Genomic DNA, 19,381 nt, shown 5'->3' on the forward strand with positions numbered 1-19,381 from the left:
AATCAAAATTTTTATTACAATTTATTTATTTTTAATTAATAGACAAACTAACACTCTTAAAAGTTGGAATTAAAATGCAGTACGCAGCGATTTTATTCTGTTGGAACTGACACACCGGCGGAAATCTTCGGGCGACTTTCTCTAGGGAAGAAAGCCGGCGTAGCCGTTAGTATTGATCGGCGACTCATACTCAGCGGCTAGGCACGTTACATAGACGATAGACTACACAAACTCAGATAGTGGTGTACGGCATGCCCATGTGTCTTTTGCAAACTACACTAGCAACCAGTAGCCAAATACTACTCGGTTGCTCGGTACTCGGTTATTGGTGCTGTACTTGTACGACCGCACCCACGATACGACTATACCATTTACATATATTTAATGAATTTTTTTTCTTTGTTCACCTGACAATTTTATGTACTTACACACATGGTTCTTTTACTTTATTATGATTTATTTACTATAAAAAATACCTAGATGTAAAAAACGTATAATGCCGGTTATTTTTTTTTTGATGGATTTTTTGTTGTTTTCATGTAATTTCTGCATGACTTTAAAGTTAGCTGACATTTAAAAATTTTTGGATTTTTTTTATTGAAAAAAATTAATTAAAAAAATTTCACATGTAGAAAATTAAAAAAATTACACATGCAATTTTTTAAAAATGTTTTTTTGTTATAATTGAATAAATGAAAAAAAATAGAAAAATTAAAAATGTCGGCTAACTTTAATATTGTAATTATTTTTACTAATTATTCTGAATGGGGTTGAAATTTTTGAAACTTTGGTCAAGTCTAATTATTAAAATTACTGCTTAACTTTTTTTTAATAATTTAATAAAAGCTTTTTTTATAACAAATAATAAATAATTTAAATGACATGAAAATTTTTTAATTATTTTTAACAAATAAATTTGTCCCAAAAAATTATTTTTAAAAAATTTAATTTGTAGTTTTTTAAAATTTCTAAATGTCAATTTTTTTTGTCATAATTTATTTGTTACAAAAATTTTTAAAATTCTCAACTATCTGCTAAGTTAATTTTCATAAATTTAAAAATACTACACAAAAAAAAATGCATTTTTTTTTGTAAAAAAAGAAAAATGATTCAATTTAATAAAAAAATTAATTTTTAATCAATTGTTAGTTAACTATTTTCAAATTAATTTAGAATAAAAAATCCCGCGCTTTTTGGTGAAAAAGAAAAAAGTAAAAAATTTTTTATTATAAAATTTAATAATTATAATTTTTTAAACAATCATTTATAAAAAAATCTAAATTTATGTTGTAAAAAAATAATTACTCAATAATAAGGCGATTAAAAAAGTATTTTTGAATGAATGCAGCAGCCGGTCGTTTCCCAACGACGCGTAAACAAAAAAAAAACGCCTGCATTCTCAGCATTGGCATTTTGAATTTCAAAAAACTGTTAAATTAATAAAATTAAAATTTTTGCAGGAATAAATTTAATTATTTACACCAGTTTAATTTCATCAAACCTATTAACACAATGGATTTTGGTCAGCTAAAATAACCGATAACAAAAAAAAAAAAAAAAAAAATTAACGGTTTGATGACAGACATAACCAAGAACGGTCATGTCATCCGTCATCAAGTCCATTAAATATAACTATTCAAATAATGAAATATCACCAGAAAGTATCGATGTTTCGGATGACGATGACTTTAATTTCAAGGTATCTATAAATTTATTATTATTTTACAATTAGTAATTTATTTTTTAATTCATGGTTCTTGTAATTTTAGTATGTGCCTTCAAATCAATTTAAATATATCGTGAAAGATGTCAGAAGACAGAGAACAAAAAATGATGAGGAACGGGTTTGGACTTCTTTTGTAAATCGGCAAGACCAGAAGCCGAGTTATTATCCAGAATGCTATCACGGAGTCGATGCCAAGCAGCTGCTGCGTGAAAATTTACAAGAGGTTGACGAAGAGCTCAGAAAATTTGATGCAGACTCGGAGCAAACTGAAAGATTGACTGTGTGTACGAGTGATTATAAAAGATCCGATTTGGTAATTTATTATTAACTATAATTTTAAGTAATATTTTAGTTTTAATATTTGCTTTTTATGCTCAGCCTTCGAAAGAGGATAAAAAGTCATTAAAATTTGATTATCAAATCGAAAATGACGAAGATAACGACTCGGAAAGCAGCAGTACATTGCGAGCTGTGCAAAAAGAAGATGAGGATGAGCTGATTTACGAGCGTTCCCCGGTATCTCAGCTAGACTTTAAATCTAAAACGACAAAACTGCGTTACGAGCACACGATAAGGCACCATCATGAACGACCATGTACTTTTTACCGAGATTGCAATTGTCGTGATTGTATTTCAACTCCTGAATTTATATCCCAAAATGGGAGTAATCAATATTCCTCGCACGTAGTACGTATAGATCCAGTAGTAGCTCACAAAATTTTGGGGATTCAAGCTAAAATCTCAGAACTTCTGGATGAAATTTCATACCGACTTTGCCGAATACCCCAGCCAGATGGAGATATTGATTTAAAGCGACGTCAGCAACGTGTCATGGAGTTTGCAATACGCTTTTCACGTAATTATTTGTATGAGTTGAGACGTCAAATGTCTGACGTGCAGAGACACGTACGAGTTATGTCACCAAGCGCCAGACGACCTACTAAACGTGTGCTCTCACTCCATATGCACGCGCTGGAACAAAAATTATGCTCAATCCATCAATTATTACTCAATGCTTTAAGCGCTTACTGCAAGCATATACCGAGTTCTATTTTGAAAGGACATCCGGGAAAGCTCAAGGAGATTCTACAGGTTGTTGTTGATCTGAGAGACGTGTGCTCAAAAATTAATCTCACTGCTGAATTATTCGGTGCTGGCGATACTGCTCCACTTCCTCTGGTAATTTTTGTCTGGTCGATTAGTTGGAAGATTCATTTTTATTAATATCTATTTTTGTTATTTTAACTTTTTTTTTAAAGGGAAAAGATACACAGAAAAGATGCTACGCTATTTTGTCAAAGCTCCGTTTGACTTCAAACCACGAATCAGTTTACAATCACACTGCACCGACACTGATTGGTACTTCAGCGTCTGAAGCCAAGAGAAGAAATCACCTGGACAACCGTAAACATAATCAAAATCGTTTCAGTATGTACTGCGTTGATTCTAAGTATTCAAAATGCCTGAGAAATCGGCGGCCTGGTATCAGATGATTAATATTTATAGAAAAACATAAAACATTATTATTATTTGCTGATTGCTTATTTACTTCTCAAATTGTGATTGAATACATGTGTAGTTACTGTTGGTGTGTGTCCAAGAACTGCTGTTGGTAGATTAAAACTTAATAATCCAGCTTCTGGGCCCATAGAACCTCCGCATCCTAATATTGGGATGCAAAAACCGAGACGCGAGGTCTTGAAACGAAACCGCGCTAGGACGAGAGCTTATCAGAAGGAAGATGATATCAGAACTGTGATGGAAATGATGCCAACTGACTCAGAAATTGTAAGATGATTTATTTTTATTGGATATTGTTTTTTAAATTATAATTTGTTTATTTTACAGGGAAGTAATGGAATGTTGTCGCGTATTTGTCATTCCTCAATGTCAAATGCTAATAAAATTCCAAAGAAAAATGCAAAGCGACAGAGCGACACGCAAACTAAATCGAGTAAACATAATGTTAATAGTAAAAAATTCACTGAAATTGTTATTAAAAATAAACAATTATCTAGTTTAATTCCAATCATCACGGATTTAATTTCTCTGGCAGCTAAAAAAGTATTTTCATTTTTTCATTTTTTTATTTTTTTATTTTTTTATTTTTTTATTTTTTTATTTTTAATCAAGAATTTATGTTTACAATGAAAAATAATTCTAGCAAAAAACCTCATCATTGAAGGACGCTACCACGATGGAAGCTCTTTTAGAGTTTCTTCACGAGTACTTAGCCGAAAAAATGAAATCCAGTCGCAAGTCTTCAATTACATCTGAGTCTCTGAGAAGCACGAGCAAATCCTCGGAAACTCAGAGGACTTCAAAAACTCGGAGCTCTCGAGAGTTTAAAAGTAATCGAGAGTTTGTAAACTCAGCTTTGAGCAACGGTAAAAAATCTGGGTTAACTCAACTGAAAGTACCTCAAGATTCAGCAGATCGGCTTCTCAAGTATCGTGACGAGTATCAGCGGCTCTGCAGTTTAAGTCCCATGTATACGAGTAACAGCTTAAATAAACCCTGGGACGTTGTTTCATGGTAATTGATAGTTATTTATTTTAAATTTAATTTTTTGTTTTCATAACAATTCATTTGAATCATTATATTTATAGGATATCGGATAAGCTGATTGACGAGCTGATAGTAGATATTTCCAAAGAACTCCAGATGGATGACCTTATAAAAAAATTAGTTGATTTAGAATTTCAAGACTTTTAGAGCAAATAATTATAATTATAATAAATATTTATTTTGAATTCATGGAATATTTTTTTGAGACCAATTGTCTGTGTAAAACTTGTGTGCAGCTCTAATTATTAGTTCTGTCTATTGATATGGATATTTTTTTAAGGAAGAAATAATTGAAGAGAGTTATTGATAACTATTTGTAATAAGTAGTGGCTAATATATTTTTCAAAAATTGACTAAGAATTTAAAAAATTTAATTTTTTATCAAGTGAAAAAAAGAGAAAAAAAAACGAGTTTTTCTAAGAAATTCCATAGATGCCGCCACGCAGAATAGTCAAACCTGTATGTTACGTGATCGCCCCCCGCAAACTCTACATAAACATTCTTCCATGTGTGTCGATGTGTGTATATACATAAAATAATGATAAAATAAAATCAAGGTTACTACCAAGTGGAGCTAAGTGGGCAAATCATTGTTGTAAAAATTTTTTACGAGTCAAAAATCAGGTATTTTAGTGTGTGTGTGTGCTTCAAATACAACTCCAACTAATTTAGCCCTCAGATATATAGATAAATATCTAAATCCAAGACTAATATATAACCATGTGTGTTTTATGTTGAGGTGACGTGATAACACATGTGCCTATGTGACTAAAAGCACGTTTATTTTATTTAATATTGTTTTATTTCTCCTTATTTTATTGTCGTCATATGCCACCGGCAATTAATTAAATACACTTCCATTGGTATCAATACGATATATATTTACCTAGAATTAAAGAGAAATTACTCTAAAATCCGGTTTGACATCGCACAAATGTGAACACACACGGATATTTGTTTTTATTTTTTCATTCTATTCCTTTTCTTTTTTCCTTAACTTTAAACTAGCGCACGTGAAAGTATCTTCAGTGATTCGTTGGTCATATGAAACGTGCGTTTGATTTCTGAAACAGTTTTTTTTATTACAAGGTAATTTTTTTATTTATTACTCAATGTTCGTAATTAATACTTAGTACATAATTGTTTTACAATTTTTTTATTACAAGAAAAACAGTAAATTTTTTTTCAAATCAGATTCTATGATTATATTTTGATAATTAGTATTATCACTAAATTCATAGATAAATATACTCAAGCTAATGACTACAGTATATTACTTTATCAATTTCTTATCAATTTTTGTACTTAATTAATCACTAAAGTATGAAATTTTTGTATTAGGTACAAGTGAATAAAAAGTTTGTTTCTTTTTAAATTAAAGTACCTGCTGTAGACATTGAAAATTAATTAATACAGTAAATATTTTGCTGCAATTTATATTTACGTAAGTTTACATCTGCAGATTGCAATTTAATTGTTACTGTGAGAATGAGTTGCGTAAATTTTATTAATTACAATAATTATTTACTTTTCAAGTTCGTATTTTAAATGTAAATTGACACAAATGTTGTATTTTAGACATTAATATTTAATTATACTGAAATCGATTAACAATAAAATTAATAACGCTCCTAATAAATTAAATCAAGGTGTTAATATTTAATATTTCAAAGCACGCTATCAAAAATTTCTATCTTAGAATTATTTTTTAATTGACATAAATCGTAAAATTGTAACTAATTGTCTATTATTTTTTTTTAATTGCAGAATATGTTGCTGATAGTTGGAATTTTTTTATTGGGACTAACGATACCCACAGGGCAAGCGTGGCAATTAAACTTGACCGCTAATTCTGTCAAATTACATCTCGATGATGTAATCCAAGTCCCATTTGAATTGGTAATTCCCACGACTATTGATAGCACCAAACTAGAATTTGTTGTCGAAAACTCGGATCCGACTGTTGCGAGTGTCGCTAATCCGTGGATCAAACCTGAATTTTTACCTGTTAATGGAGAACATTATAATGGGACCCTTAATGTAACGGGTGTCTTTCTCGGTAAGACTAAAATCCTGCTCAAAGTTATTGACCGTGGAGTAAGTATTTATTAAATATTTATCTATTAATTATTATGAGTCATATAATTATACGATATTATTTTTTACAGATGGGTCATGAACTAGAAAAATTAGAATTAATTGTTATACGTCCTGAACGTGTTATAGATAGATTATTTACTGGGAGTGTTATAGCTCTTGTATGTATATTGTATATTAATTTTGGATGTGCTATGGACTGGGAAGTATTGCGAGAGACAATAAAAAGACCTATCGGTCCAATAATTGGATCAATATGTCAATTTATTTTAATGCCACTGGTAATTAAATATTTATCGTAATTAAAGATAAATTTAACGATATTTCTTACTAATATTAAATTATTTTTTTTTTTGTTGATTAATAATAGCTGGCATTTGGTATTGGATATGCATTATTCCCCGACAAACCAGAAATGCAATTAGGAATATTTTTCACGGGGATCAGCCCCAGCGGTGGAGCATCAAATATTTGGACTTTGCTTTTAGGTGGAAATCTTCCACTTTCTATCAGCATGACAACTGTATCAACTTTAGCTTCCTTCGGTATAATAATTGTTTATATTGTTTTCATTCACTTATCTCTTTAATTATCCCCCCAAGCTGTTGAAATAACTCAAGTAAAAGTTTAAAAATAAATTCAATTATTTAAGTTGAACAATTGCTTTTATTAATAAAAAATTTTTCTCTAGGTACAATGCCTTTATGGATATTTACACTGGGTAAATATATTTTCGACCGGGGAAATATCAAGATACCTTATAGCAGAATTGCCACTTCAGCTATCGGTTTAGTAGTTCCCCTAGCAATTGGATTTATAATTCAACGCAAATGCCCTAAAGTCTGTAAATTAATGGTCAGGATAATGAAACCTTTCTCCGTTGTTTTAATTTTATTTATTGTAATTTTTGCAATCGTCATAAATTTGTATTTATTCCAACTATTTTCCTGGCAGGTAATAATTTTTGCTTTCTTTTATAAATTAGTTAAAGTTACTTTAATAGTTTATTTATTAATTTTAATTATTTTTATAGATTATACTCACAGGAATGGGTTTACCCTGGTTAGGATTTCTTTGCGGTTTGATTATGATGCTGGTTTTCCGTCAACCGCAGCCTGATGTTCGCGCTATTGCCATTGAAACAGGGATTCAAAATACTGGAATTGCTATTTTCCTTCTTAAATCGGGAATTGAACAGCCAACTGCAGACCTTACGACTGGTAAAATTTTTTTTACTTCATTATTCACAAATTAAATAGATTAATCTACTCATTAATTGAAAAAAAAAAAAAAAAATAATTTTTAATGCTTCAAAAAATTTTTAAAATAATTTTGTTATCAATATCTTCTATATTTAGTAACATATGATAACTAACTAATCAATAATAATTTTTTAAATTTCAATTTTTTGACAATTGATTATTAATGTCAAGTATTAGAAACAGTAGATAACGAAGAAAGATCTGTCAATCTAATATTTTACGAGATACTAGATAAACATTTTACAATTAGCCGTCAAAGATAACTTTTGATTGAATTGAATAATTATTGTGTCTATTTTTTAACAAAGTAAAATTTTTTTTTTAGTAATTCCTGTATCGTGTGCCATAATGACACCGATCCCACTGATGATCTTGTGGCTGATAAAAATAATATACGACCGCAGGAAAGAAAGGTGTGAAAAATCATCAGACAAATTTCAACCCGATGGAATGCCTATTGTTATATCAAACTTATCGGCAATACAATCTGCATAAGCGGCACTATTACTTAGAATAACTGTGGTATTAGGGTTTTTTTTTTTTTTTTTTTTTTTTTTTTTTTTTAAGCTAGATAAGTTACGGTTCCTTAGATATATTTTAGTTTAAATAATCCAGAATATGCTCCTAAATTTTAGTTAGGAGTGAATATACATAAAATACTCGGTAGACCCGAGTAAAAATGAAGATATCAAGAAAAATCAACTTTAGTTTTTTTTTTCTTTTTTATAGCCGAGGCTAATGCGTGCATAAATACATTTTCAATCGAGTAAAATAGTATTCATTAAAGTGAACCGGAGGTCTGTAGGTCATCAGCGGTGTGTACTGAAATAACGTTACTCCAAATAATAATATTATTACTATCTTATGCATCAGTTAAAAATTCTCGCGTATTTTTAACTGCCAGTACACGCTCTAAAAAAATGTTATTTTTTAAACTTTTCTTTCTTTACTCTATTTTTATAAGAAAAATAAGTAACAAATTTTATGGTATTAAATTGGATTATTCCACACAGTATTCTAGTCAGATGAACCGAGGTCAGGTTATCACTAGGCGTCGAATAATCCCTCGCTCAAAATTATAAGTTGATAACAGGTAATGAATTTCTTCTACCACGATAATTGTATAATTTTTTTTATTATTATTATTATTATTATAATTAATTATAGCTGTATATTATGGCATGTGATATTGAATATTAGGACATATTAATATTGTTGTCATTAACGTTTTTATGTGTCAAATGTTACTAATTTTTATTTGTTAAAATATACTAAATATTTTTTTATACATAGAATACCTGTTATAAAATCTGTATATTAAATGATATTACAATTTATTAACCATTTACAAAAATATATATAGTAGGAAGAAAATAATCGCAAGTGATTGCGTGAATTTTATAGTAATTTTTTTAGTTCTATTTACATTATAGTTGAGAAAGAATTAAACAATAACAATCGATTAAGTAATAATAGTATAAATATTAATAAATAAATAAAACAAATTTTTAATTTGTTAAATAAATCCTGCCGTCTAATGCGTAATTTTTGTTTTTAATTTTTAATTATACAATAAAATAAATTTAAATTAAAAAAAAAAAATTGTTTGTAAATTTGATTTATAAATATATTGTGATGAGCAGTGTAATCCGGATTTCCTTGCAATAACTCGATTTATTAATGTTTAGATTAAATGGTTAATCATCTTGAAATTTGTAAACGTCGACATGACAGTATAAATTCCGATGGAAAATAAATAGTTTAGTTTTCTTAAAGTTACATAAATAAAATATGTTAGCAAACTGTCATACTGATTTATTTTTAGTAAGAGTTGTTGATGACGCGTAACGTACTATCCTCAATTGTCATGATAATAATAAAATAATAATGACAAAAGTGTGAGTAAAATATTTGAAACCCACGGGAACTTTATTTACGTATAGTTTTGTGATTTGAGTGGCTCAAAGCCAATTAACCTCATCGCAAAACTACTCTTGGAAAGGACCACCAAGTTTTATTTAATAACGCAACACCTCTGGATTAAAAGTTGAATGAACTTACTCAGCTGTGCAACAATTTTGCTTATCAGCGTTTAAATAAATTTCTGAATTTATTTATTATTATAAAATTTTAGGAATTTAAACACTGAAAAATTTCTTCCTTCAGACGTCAAGTTAATAATAACAGACATAAGGAAATTATCCAATGGTTATTTAAATATTTAACATGCAATCAATCCCGACCTTGAGTGATGTGTTTTCAGGTCACCGTCTGTTTTCAATACTAGAGATAATAATCAACACTTCAGCATCAAATCTAACTGATTATGTTATAGATCTGCATTATCTGAACAAAAATTAGTCATTAAAAATTGTCAGGTATATATTTATAACATCGCAAGTGTGGGCGGATGTATTTAACTTAAGTGTGCTGAAAAATGTATTTTCTGGAAAGAATAATTCATTTAATAATAGTATTGTCTTATGTAAAGAGCAATGCATAACTCAAGAAGAGTAAGGTGGAGAAGATAACTAAGTGTTACAGACTTTAAGTGCACACGAAGGACCAAACAACTAACATATCATCATCTTGGATTGCATTCCTTTCCAACGAGTCGTATCAGAGACACGTCGGTTGCCAGCGAGCAGTGTCTTTTTAAAATTTGGCACATGTTATTCGTTGATGGGTTTCATACCTCAAACGCACGATGTATGTATGTTTTTATTGCGGCAGAAGAAGAATATCGTTATTATAATCCACTTAATTTAAACAGCTGAAATAAGATAGAAAAATAAGACATTATAATATGTGTATAGTATTAAGTAATTTTATATTAGCGTGTAAACGTACCGTTAAACTAGCGAAGTAGTTTTCTTCTTTCATGCCCGCAGTTGAATTAACACCCCCTCATATCCATTAACACCAACATTACCGTGTATTTATTTATATTATTTATATATAAATCCAATGAGTAAATTATTTGGATTTTATTTATCATAATCACGCCGTCACGTATTTATTTAATCGAGGATACGTTTGAAGGTGATCTAAATCGTCTGTGCTCTGAAATATTGTATTTTAAAGATTAAACATGTTATATTGGTTATGAAATTTGTATAATTGTTTGTAGTACTTAAATAAATAGTAATAATAATAATAAAAAAAATTAATAGCACTCTAACACATTATTGAGCCAAAAATTTTACTGGAAGATAATTTTGTACTGGCCTCATCAACGCTTCAACTCAATTACGTAATTCCTTAACTTGCGACACCTTTTTACTAAACCAATATATTGTATGCAAAGTCATCTTTCTGTCCTTTATTATTGGAGAAGATCGGACGTATTAAGTATTCAAGTAATTTATACTTCAATAAACTAAAATATTTGCCAACCAGGAAATTGTTTTTTTAACAACAAATTGTTTGAATTCCCATGATATAAAAAACAAAATAGCAGGAACCTGAAAATGTTTCAACTTATAGTGATATAAAATTTAATGATTATTGAGAAGAAATATATTAAGATACATAAAATATATTTTTGTTAAATATTTAAATGTTTTTTAACTCACCAAAAAATATTTATAAATTTTTAAAATAAATTTTAGAAGAAAATTTTATTTTATTGAAACCTACTAAATAAAACAAATGTCACAACTCATTAACTCTAGCTTTTAAAATTTATCAACAAGTATATAATTGGTGAGCTAAAGGATATGATTAACGAGATTAAAATAAATTAAAAGGAAATGTAAAGACGACTATTAAAATTTTGAATAACTATAAAAGCATGTGTAATATAAGTATTGACCTTCTCTCGGCGTGGAAACCTCAGCGTAAACTTATAACATATTTCATTTTTCGTTTCTCTTGTGCGTCGACTATTTTTGTGCAGACTAGTGTGTAATTGGGTAGTAGCTTTCTAGCTGGTTCTGGTTCACCCCACGGGCCTTTATATCTTCCCGAGAAGCTGCAGGTTCGCGTCATGTAACTTTCATCCGCTTGCGTTGCAAGACATCAATCATGGTAAGAATTATCTCCCTTTTTGTCATCTTATCTTTTGAAAGTATCTTAGTATAAATTATTCAGTCAAAGAAGCTTTTTTAAATTTTTTTATCTTCTAAAAAATCTGTGAAAAAAAAAAATGCCAATGATTAAGTGAAAAATATTTTGTTTTTAAAAGTGAAGTGAATGCTTACCAATTAAAATTATTTATTAATTGTTTTTTTGTAAAAAATTTCAGGAAGAAGACGAACAAAAGACCGCGATTATGCGAAAAGCATTCCAGATGTTTGACACCACCAAGAGTGGCTTTATTGACACTATTAAGATCTCCACGATACTGAACACTATGGGTCAGTTGTTCGATGACGCAGAGCTCAACGCTATCATTGAGGAAAACGATCCCGACCGGGTCGGTAAAGTTAATTTTGATGGATTCTGCAAAATCGCTGGAAGGTTCTTGGAGGAAGAAGATGCTGAGGCCATGCAGGAAGAGTTGAAAGAAGCCTTTCGTCTTTACGATCGTGAGGGAAACGGTTATATCACTACTGCGACGCTCAAGGAAATTTTAGCGGCTCTTGATGACAAGTTGACCAGCTCTGATCTCGATGGGATCATTGCCGAAATCGACACCGATGGCTCTGGCACTGTCGACTTTGATGGTTAGTTTCATTATTAATTATTTAAATTTTAATTATTTATACTGACGTATGAACTGAAGTCAGCTGACTTCTGTCAATTTTTTAAATTCTTCTAATAAATTAATTACAATAACAAAAAATTAAAATTAAGTTAGCTGACATCTAAAAATTTTAAAAATTTTTTTTTTTTTTGAAAAAATTATTACAAAAAAAAATTTCATTTGTAAAAAACATATATGACATTAAAATTGGCTGTCACTATTATAATTTTTTTTATTTTTTTTAATAAATAAATTTGCTCCGAAAATTATTTCTGAAAAATTGCATTTTTTACTTTTTTAATTTTCTAAAATGTCAATTTTTTTGCCATAATTTATTTGTTAAAAAATTTTTTTAAATTAATTATTTGATTCTGATGAAAAACATGAAAAACTGTAAGAGCAATTTTTAAAAAATGTTTGTTTTTGTTTTAATTTGATTATTGAAAAAAATCCAAAAATTATAAACGTCGGCTAACTTTAGTATTGTCAACAAAAATTTGAAGTCCAAAAAATGACGGACGTCTGCTAACTTCAGTTTCATAATTTTAATGCTATATTTCAATCAGGATGACCTGGAGATTAACCAAAAACCAGATTGGAAAATAGATATAAAAAAAAATTAAATTGACTATAAACAATTGCATCAAAAAATTAATTCTTCACGATGAGTGAATTAATTTTAATAGAGCGACAAATATGTTATTTATTAAATTAAATTAATTTACTCTGGCAGCCAAGCTCTCTGGGACCCTGATTAAATAAATAATTATAATTATTTAAAGTATTTTTATAAATAATGTGTAATTATTTTTAATGAGCTGTCTTTTTTAAGACGCGTGACTAATCTATTGAAATCTATTTCAGAGTTCATGGAGATGATGACTGGTGAATAACTCATACTAATGTTAATCTTGACAAGAATTCTACCACCCACGCAAGAGAAAATTTAAAACGAGCAGCGGACAGCTTTGTCATAATAAGAATAAAAAATATTTGTACACATCTAAATTATCATTATCCATCGGATCAGCATACCTGGTTCTACATTATCATAACTATTAAATAACTTATTATTAATAATAATTAATTACTAGATAAATAAATAAAACAATTATTTTTTAGTATCAAATTGAAGAATTTATTATTTCGAGAAGTAATAACAGAAAGGAGTCAGAAACAGGAGGAAGAATTGTAAAAAAAAAAAAGGAGAGAGATTGTGAGAAGAAATTCAAAAGAAGTTAAAAAAAATTATTTTGATTTCTAATAAGTTGAGTGGTAAGTTTCATGATGATGCTCATCATGGCCGTCGTGGTGGTAGACTGAGAAGTAAGCCACCTTCATGTTGGGCACGTAGTAAGCGCTTGGAGACAGAGGTCTGTCTAATGGGTAACCCAGGGGTTTGTAATCCAGAGAAACAAAACCACCGATAACTTCGCTGATGTGCTTGCCGTGGTAGTACTTCTTCAAGTACTCGACATTGTGTTTGTAGTGATCGTATCCAGCGGGCTGGTCACCTTGGACGTCGTGGTGTACGTCAGGGTAAACTGGATGAACTCCTTGGTGGATTCCAGCGACGATATCTTGGTGGATCTTCTCGTGGATTTCTTGATGGATTCCGTGGTGTACTCCGTGGACGTACTCCTTGGCTCCTCCGGCGACATATGGGTAGGTTGTACCACTGTGGTGGTAAACTCCTTGGTATTGTCCTTGAGGTACGGTCTGTCCGGCTGGTACGTGGTGTTGGTACTGTCCTGAGTACTCAGTGTGATGGATTCCTTGGTTGGAATGTTCTTCTCCGTGGTAGACGTGCTCTGGGTGTTCGTAGTAGTGGAAAGGATAGTATTGTGGGTATTTGTGGTACAAGTAGTGACCGTAGTAGTAGTGGTGTTTGTCTACTGAAATTTCATAAAAAATAAATTAATTAAAGTGCGATTTGGTCAAGCACGACATGGATAGGTAGATTTATTTTAATGAACATTGGATAATTCATTATAAAGATGAAAAATAAAATTTTCTAAATTTTTCGAGTCATGAGATAAAGTGAAAAAATCATAAATACTAAATAAATAATAGCTTAAATTAATGATAATGATATTTACTTCAAAGTAAATTTAATAGAATCGAGCTATGAACAATAATTAATTATAGAACTTTTATATCCAATTACTATTCACTTGCTATGTGTCGCAATTGTTATTGCTGTTAACATTAATAGTAATATTAATAATGTCAGATTTATTCTAAATATTTAAAATTATATATCGGTTCTAATCATTGTAAAAATATTGAAGAAAACCTCATTATTTATTTATCTATCTATCACAGAAAAAAAACGTTTATTAAAGATTTTTCAAATTTTCAAAGTAATTAAAGAAAGCACTTAAAAAAAAAACTTAAAAATTCAACGAATTAAAAATAATTGTATAAATTTTACGATTAATCTTATACGGCTGACAAATTGTAAAACGATAAAAGCTAAAAATATGTTAATTGATGAATTTTTCAAAATTTTTCAAGTCACAAAATAAATTGAACAAGCATCGTCAAGCTAGCCGTAGTAAAATCCATTTTAAATTAATAAATATTATTAATGATAGCTCGAAATCTAAACAAGCAATAAAATTTTAAATAGAACAACTAATTGAGCATCACAAATGAATTTTGTTGTTTGAATAATAGGACGTTCATACTGGATAGACCTTTAATAACATGAAAAAATGCTTTAAATAAAAAAATTACCATCTTGGCCGTAGACACCGTGTTCGTGGTAGTGAGGAACAACATCAACGTGATCATAAAGACCTTGTCCGTGTTTGTGTTCCTGGGCGTATGGCTCGTAGTGTTCATCGTCAAAGATGTGGTAGTGTTGTTTCTGGTAAGTACGGTATTGTGCAGGTACGACGGGTCCGTAGTGAGGAACTGGGTGTTCAGGAGTGCTAATAAAGGCGAGGATCTGAACTGGGTAGCCACCGTAACGTCCCTTGGGGATTGATAATCTAGCAGGGAATCCAAAGATCTGGGATGGCTCGGTAACGTAGTACGGGTTTTGAGAACGAACTGCGCTGTCGACGTAGGTCTGGATGTGGTGGACGGATGGGTAGTCGTGGCTGAAGTGTGGAGCGTGGTGAGAGTCTCTGACAATCACATTCTTGCCTTCCTGGACTGCGTATTAAATAATAAATAAATTTAAATTATTCAGTCAAAATTGATGACATTGAAATTGACTACCTTTTTTTTTTTTTTTTTTTTTTTTTTATTTTTATGTCTAAGAAATTATAAAAAAAAATTTTTAATTAAAATTGTTAAAAATTATGATTAGAATTTTTTAAAATGAATTAATTTGTTAAATTAAATAAAATTAAAAAATAGTAATATGTTTGTTAATTTCAGTGTCATTAAATTAATAATATGAAGAAGAATATACTTACAATCGTAGACAAATTGGTCAAGCTCAACGAAGTAATGTCTGTGGTGGTTAATGTCAACCAATTTACCATCATAGTCGTATTTAGGTGCAATGTAAACGCGTACAACAGCGTTGCTAATGGGTTTGTCGCTGTGGACGAAGATTTGGTATTCGTAAGGCTTGTGGTTCAATCTCTTAACTTCAGCCTTGACTTTAAGGTTCTCTTGCTCGTGCGTGTTGACCGGTTGGTAGATTCCGTTGTCGATATCGACGATCTGGGTGTCGAAGTAGGTGTTGACGTCTGGGAAAACGATTTTGTCGATGGTTACTCCAGGAACTACAAGATCGTTGTATTGGTAAGCGGGGAGAGACTCCTGGTAGCGTTGGAAGAACTTGATCACACGTTTGTAGAGCTTGTAGAAGGCTGGGTCGCGTACTGAGGTCTCGTGGAGGTCCAGAGGAGCTGGAGTGTATTCCCAGATGTTGGCGAATTCCGGAGCGTTGCCGAGAAGTTGGCGGGCTACGGCTTGGTAGCTGCCGTAGTATCTTGGGTTTATGGATTTTCCGGTTCCTTCGATGATCTCTCCGAGGATGTTCAGTCCTTCGGGTTGGAAGAGGGAGACAAAGGCTTGCTGAGGGGTGATTACGTAGCCAGAGTCTATCGCGTTGACGATTCTGTGCTCGAGAGCGTACACGTTTCTTACGAGGTCGGCGTAGTACGGGGTCAGGGTGATGTCGTGGGAGCGACCAGCGAACTCGAGTCCGTTGGTGTGGTACAAGTGTGGGTGGTACGGGGCCTGCACGTGCTCGTAGTCGATTTCGTCGATTGGTCCCAGACCGTGAGACAATCGCTGGAGGTTGTAGTGGGCCATCAATTGGTGGTGGATGTAGTAGTAGATTGATCCACGGCCAATGTGGTATTCGTGGTGGGTTTCACCTTCAACGCCGTGTCCTTTGTAACCCTACCGAATTTAAATACTCTTAGTATTTTTTCTTAAATTTTATAAATTTTTAAATGTACAGCTATAGCGTTTTTTTTTTCACTCGTAGAAAATTGAAAAATTTAGTTATCGACAAGTTTTTTTTTTCTTCTTCATGATGAATCTACGAATTATTTGTTAAAAAATTACAAAACGCTATATTTATATTTTTTCGCAGTTTAAAAAGAGAAAAAATATCTACTAGTTTCATTTTTCATTTAAATTTTGTAGGCATAAATCCGTAGAATATAGTAAAATAATATTTTTTTTTTAAAGATCATGAAAAAATGAACAAATTAAAATAACAAGTATCATGGTATTATAATTTAAACATTTTTTATGAATTTTTATATTTTAATGTTTGATTAAGAATTTAGAGGTGTTGCAATAATTTGTCAATATTTTTTTTTTTTTTTTTTTTTCATATTTTGCATCAAAAATAGAATTAAAATAAAATGAAAAATTGTTATTACGTCTATTTTTGATACAAAATATTCAAAAATTGATGTCTAAAAAATTTCAATAAAAACACAAGTTTACATTTTTTTAAATAAAAAAAAATTAATCCACAAATTTATAAAATAAAAAAAAATACTCACTTCAGGGATCATGTAACCAGCTAAGGAGAAGTAAGCATGGAAGAGAGCGAGACCAATGTCGTGAGTGAAGTAAGAAAGCTGGTGTTCTCCGTGAGGAACATAGTCAGTGTAGTTAACCGGGATGACAACGGTCTGTTCAGTCAAGGGGTTGTCCATTCCGTAAATTCTGACATTCTGGGCCTCGTGGATGACACGAGCGTCAAAGTAGTGCTGAGGAAGGATCTCGTACAGAGCTGGAGGGATGATTCCGTGGGTCTCTGGGTGCTGGAGGAGAGCAGTGATGAAAGCTTGGATGAACTGGTGCTCGTTGACGTGGATGCGGGCCCAAGCAGCAGTCTTGAAGAATACTGAGTAGTTCTTGGCTCCAAGGAAAACACGGGTCAGCAAGGAAACTTCCTGGCGGAGTTGGCTCACGCTCGTTGAGAAGGGGGTTCCTCTTGGCTGGACGTGACCGTGCTTAACGAGACCGACGTAGTATTCAACGAGGTGAGGCTCGCTGTAATCGCCATAGCTGTGCTCAATGTCGTAGGTCTTTCCTAAGTTGTAGATGTGTTGGTCAGGAATATCCTGAGTGATGTGCTCCAGAATGTGGATGACATCTTGTTGCTTATGGAGAAAATCTTGATCGGCTGTTGATTAATCAAGTCAATTATTATTTCTTCTTCTTTTATTATGACATTAAAGTTAGCTGTCACTTGACAATTTTTTTATTTTCTTTAACAAAAAAATTTCGTTTTAAAAAATTGCATTTGTAATTTTTAAAAATTTCTAAATGTCAATTTTTTTTCTAAATTTTTTTTTGCCATAATTTATTTGTTACAAAAATTTTTAAAATTATCAACTATCTGCTAAGTTAATTTTCATCTAAATTTAATGTCATTCTTCTATTTAATAAAATAGTTATGGATATGAACTAATTGCTTTACTAGAAATTACTCACCGGCATGCTGTCTAACAGGCGTCGGGATAGCGGTAATAGCAGCCACAAAGGCCACCAGCAGTAAAAAGATGCGCATTCTGATTCTCAATCAGAAAACTCCTCTGGTATTTCGCTGAAATATTTACGCTTATATACCTAATTGGTATCGGATCTTTTGGGCATATCTTATTGACCTCCATGGCCTACATTTATTGATTCGTTGTCTCCCCAAGGAACTTTTCGCTGTTAATTAGTGGACTTTCGTACACTTCACAGGTCACGCGACATCACAGGTCACGGCTATTAAATATTTTCAGTTTTTGGAATTTTCCTAAAATGATTAAAAAAAATCATAATTAATTTGTCGGCTGCAATTGGAAAAAAGTTATCGTTAACCCATTAATTTATTTTCAAAAACATTTACTTTAAACATTTAATGGATAATTATTTTTAAGTTAAGTTTGCAGGGTATGGCATTTAATTTTTATCTTGTTATTTAATACTACACATTTCGTAATCATGCAACATTAAATTACATTATATATTTTTTACTTTATATCAATAATTTTGATAAGTTATTTTTGAGTGCGGTAAATAATTTAATCACTCGGATAAGTAACCCCAGAAAAAATTTTATAATTTAATTAATCGGCTCTGTTTAATTTAATAGAAAAGAGTTGATATTTTGCTATAAGATTTTAAAGGTATGGAAAATCATTTGAAAATCATGAGGCTGAAATTAGTAGACGTTGAAAAATTTTTTAGTTAATCAAATTAGAACTAAAAAAATATTTTTTTAAAATTGCAGTCATAGTTTTTCAAATTTTCTGCATGAGAAATTTTTTTCCTACTTTTTTTTTTTAATAAGAAAAATTATTAGATGTCTGCTAATTTCATTTTTATTAAAAAATTAATTAAATTGAAGACGTCACCAGTATTTTCAAGAAATCACTCTAAATAAATAGTTTTATCAACAAATCAACAAATATTAACTTAATTAATAATAAATTACTTGAATTATACGCAAAGGTATTTATATTAATTTAATCATCTGTCTTTAAGTTTAATTAATTTAAATAAAAGTAATTAGAAATTTAAAATTAATTTTGTCATCTTTGTTGTATATTTCAGTACCCC

General features: G+C 30.6%; 4 protein-coding genes and 2 long non-coding RNA genes across 13 annotated transcripts; 3 read left to right on the plus strand and 3 right to left on the minus strand.

Annotated features, from left to right (window-relative positions):
* The first annotated feature begins 301 nt into the window (after positions 1 to 301).
* LOC141530220 (uncharacterized) lies at positions 302 to 4,593 on the plus strand. 5 transcript variants are annotated; one of them, XM_074247218.1, is made up of 9 exons: positions 302 to 420; positions 1,461 to 1,699; positions 1,770 to 2,039; positions 2,105 to 2,905; positions 2,986 to 3,208; positions 3,306 to 3,514; positions 3,575 to 3,790; positions 3,891 to 4,261; positions 4,336 to 4,593. In XM_074247218.1, the coding sequence occupies exons 2-9, from the start codon at positions 1,601 to 1,603 to the stop codon at positions 4,439 to 4,441; spliced, it is 2,295 nt and encodes a 764-aa protein (XP_074103319.1). In that variant the 5' UTR covers positions 302 to 420; positions 1,461 to 1,600; the 3' UTR covers positions 4,442 to 4,593. The 5 variants fall into 5 exon arrangements, with proteins under 5 accessions (XP_074103319.1, XP_074103318.1, XP_074103317.1 ...); XM_074247217.1 differs by having other exon boundaries at positions 311 to 435; XM_074247216.1 differs by lacking the exon at positions 302 to 420 and having other exon boundaries at positions 1,340 to 1,699.
* Positions 4,594 to 4,831: 238 nt separating this feature from the next.
* On the plus strand, positions 4,832 to 9,461 carry LOC141530221 (ileal sodium/bile acid cotransporter-like). 3 transcript variants are annotated; one of them, XM_074247223.1, is made up of 7 exons: positions 4,832 to 4,918; positions 6,062 to 6,391; positions 6,463 to 6,672; positions 6,762 to 6,936; positions 7,083 to 7,345; positions 7,425 to 7,611; positions 7,979 to 9,461. In XM_074247223.1, the coding sequence occupies exons 2-7, from the start codon at positions 6,065 to 6,067 to the stop codon at positions 8,146 to 8,148; spliced, it is 1,332 nt and encodes a 443-aa protein (XP_074103324.1). In that variant the 5' UTR covers positions 4,832 to 4,918; positions 6,062 to 6,064; the 3' UTR covers positions 8,149 to 9,461. The 3 variants fall into 3 exon arrangements, with proteins under 3 accessions (XP_074103324.1, XP_074103322.1, XP_074103323.1); XM_074247221.1 differs by lacking the exon at positions 4,832 to 4,918 and adding an exon at positions 5,244 to 5,383; XM_074247222.1 differs by lacking the exon at positions 4,832 to 4,918 and adding an exon at positions 5,613 to 5,738.
* LOC141530229 (uncharacterized) lies at positions 5,155 to 5,503 on the minus strand. The gene is made up of 2 exons (XR_012479726.1): positions 5,444 to 5,503; positions 5,155 to 5,358 (listed from the first exon to the last, which is right to left on the minus strand). It is a non-coding gene; the product is annotated as an uncharacterized LOC141530229 (long non-coding RNA).
* Positions 9,189 to 11,992, minus strand: LOC141530228 (uncharacterized). Of its 2 annotated transcripts, XR_012479725.1 has the most exons (5): positions 11,856 to 11,992; positions 11,468 to 11,785; positions 10,787 to 11,117; positions 10,504 to 10,716; positions 9,189 to 10,426 (listed from the first exon to the last, which is right to left on the minus strand). It is a non-coding gene; the product is annotated as an uncharacterized LOC141530228 (long non-coding RNA). The 2 variants fall into 2 exon arrangements; XR_012479724.1 differs by having other exon boundaries at positions 10,504 to 11,117.
* On the plus strand, positions 11,542 to 13,469 carry Tpnc25d (Troponin C at 25D). Its single transcript, XM_074247231.1, has 3 exons — positions 11,542 to 11,682; positions 11,900 to 12,320; positions 13,205 to 13,469. The coding sequence occupies exons 1-3, from the start codon at positions 11,680 to 11,682 to the stop codon at positions 13,231 to 13,233; spliced, it is 453 nt and encodes a 150-aa protein (XP_074103332.1). The 5' UTR covers positions 11,542 to 11,679; the 3' UTR covers positions 13,234 to 13,469.
* Positions 13,205 to 18,626, minus strand: Hex110 (hexamerin 110). Its single transcript, XM_074247214.1, has 5 exons — positions 18,266 to 18,626; positions 17,326 to 17,954; positions 15,769 to 16,708; positions 15,080 to 15,502; positions 13,205 to 14,235 (listed from the first exon to the last, which is right to left on the minus strand). The coding sequence occupies exons 1-5, from the start codon at positions 18,339 to 18,341 to the stop codon at positions 13,601 to 13,603; spliced, it is 2,703 nt and encodes a 900-aa protein (XP_074103315.1). The 5' UTR covers positions 18,342 to 18,626; the 3' UTR covers positions 13,205 to 13,600.
* Positions 18,627 to 19,381: the final 755 nt, after the last annotated feature.

This window comes from Cotesia typhae, unplaced genomic scaffold (genome assembly GCF_013202065.1).
Source record: "Cotesia typhae breed Kobodo isofemale line unplaced genomic scaffold, CoteBio_Ctyphae contig_48, whole genome shotgun sequence".
Taxonomy (NCBI): domain Eukaryota; kingdom Metazoa; phylum Arthropoda; class Insecta; order Hymenoptera; family Braconidae; genus Cotesia; species Cotesia typhae.

Bases quoted from the DNA above. Each gene is read 5' to 3' on its own strand.
- LOC141530220 (XM_074247218.1), top strand. From the start codon at position 1,601: ATGTCATCCGTCATCAAGTCCATTAAATATAACTATTCAAATAATGAA. The intron at 3,515-3,574 runs GTAAGATGATTT...TTTATTTTACAG, and splicing joins TGCCAACTGACTCAGAAATT to GGAAGTAATGGAATGTTGTC. The intron at 3,791-3,890 runs GTATTTTCATTT...AAATAATTCTAG, and splicing joins TTTCTCTGGCAGCTAAAAAA to CAAAAAACCTCATCATTGAA.
- LOC141530221 (XM_074247223.1), top strand. From the start codon at position 6,065: ATGTTGCTGATAGTTGGAATTTTTTTATTGGGACTAACGATACCCACA. The intron at 7,346-7,424 runs GTAATAATTTTT...TTATTTTTATAG, and splicing joins TCCAACTATTTTCCTGGCAG to ATTATACTCACAGGAATGGG. The intron at 7,612-7,978 runs GTAAAATTTTTT...TTTTTTTTTTAG, and splicing joins AACTGCAGACCTTACGACTG to TAATTCCTGTATCGTGTGCC.
- Tpnc25d (XM_074247231.1), top strand. The intron at 12,321-13,204 runs GTTAGTTTCATT...AATCTATTTCAG, and splicing joins TGGCACTGTCGACTTTGATG to AGTTCATGGAGATGATGACT.
- Hex110 (XM_074247214.1), bottom strand. From the start codon at position 18,341: ATGCGCATCTTTTTACTGCTGGTGGCCTTTGTGGCTGCTATTACCGCT. The intron at 15,503-15,768 runs GTAAGTATATTC...TTTAATACGCAG, and splicing joins TGACCAATTTGTCTACGATT to TCCAGGAAGGCAAGAATGTG. The intron at 14,236-15,079 runs GTAATTTTTTTA...ATGAAATTTCAG, and splicing joins CGGTGTCTACGGCCAAGATG to TAGACAAACACCACTACTAC.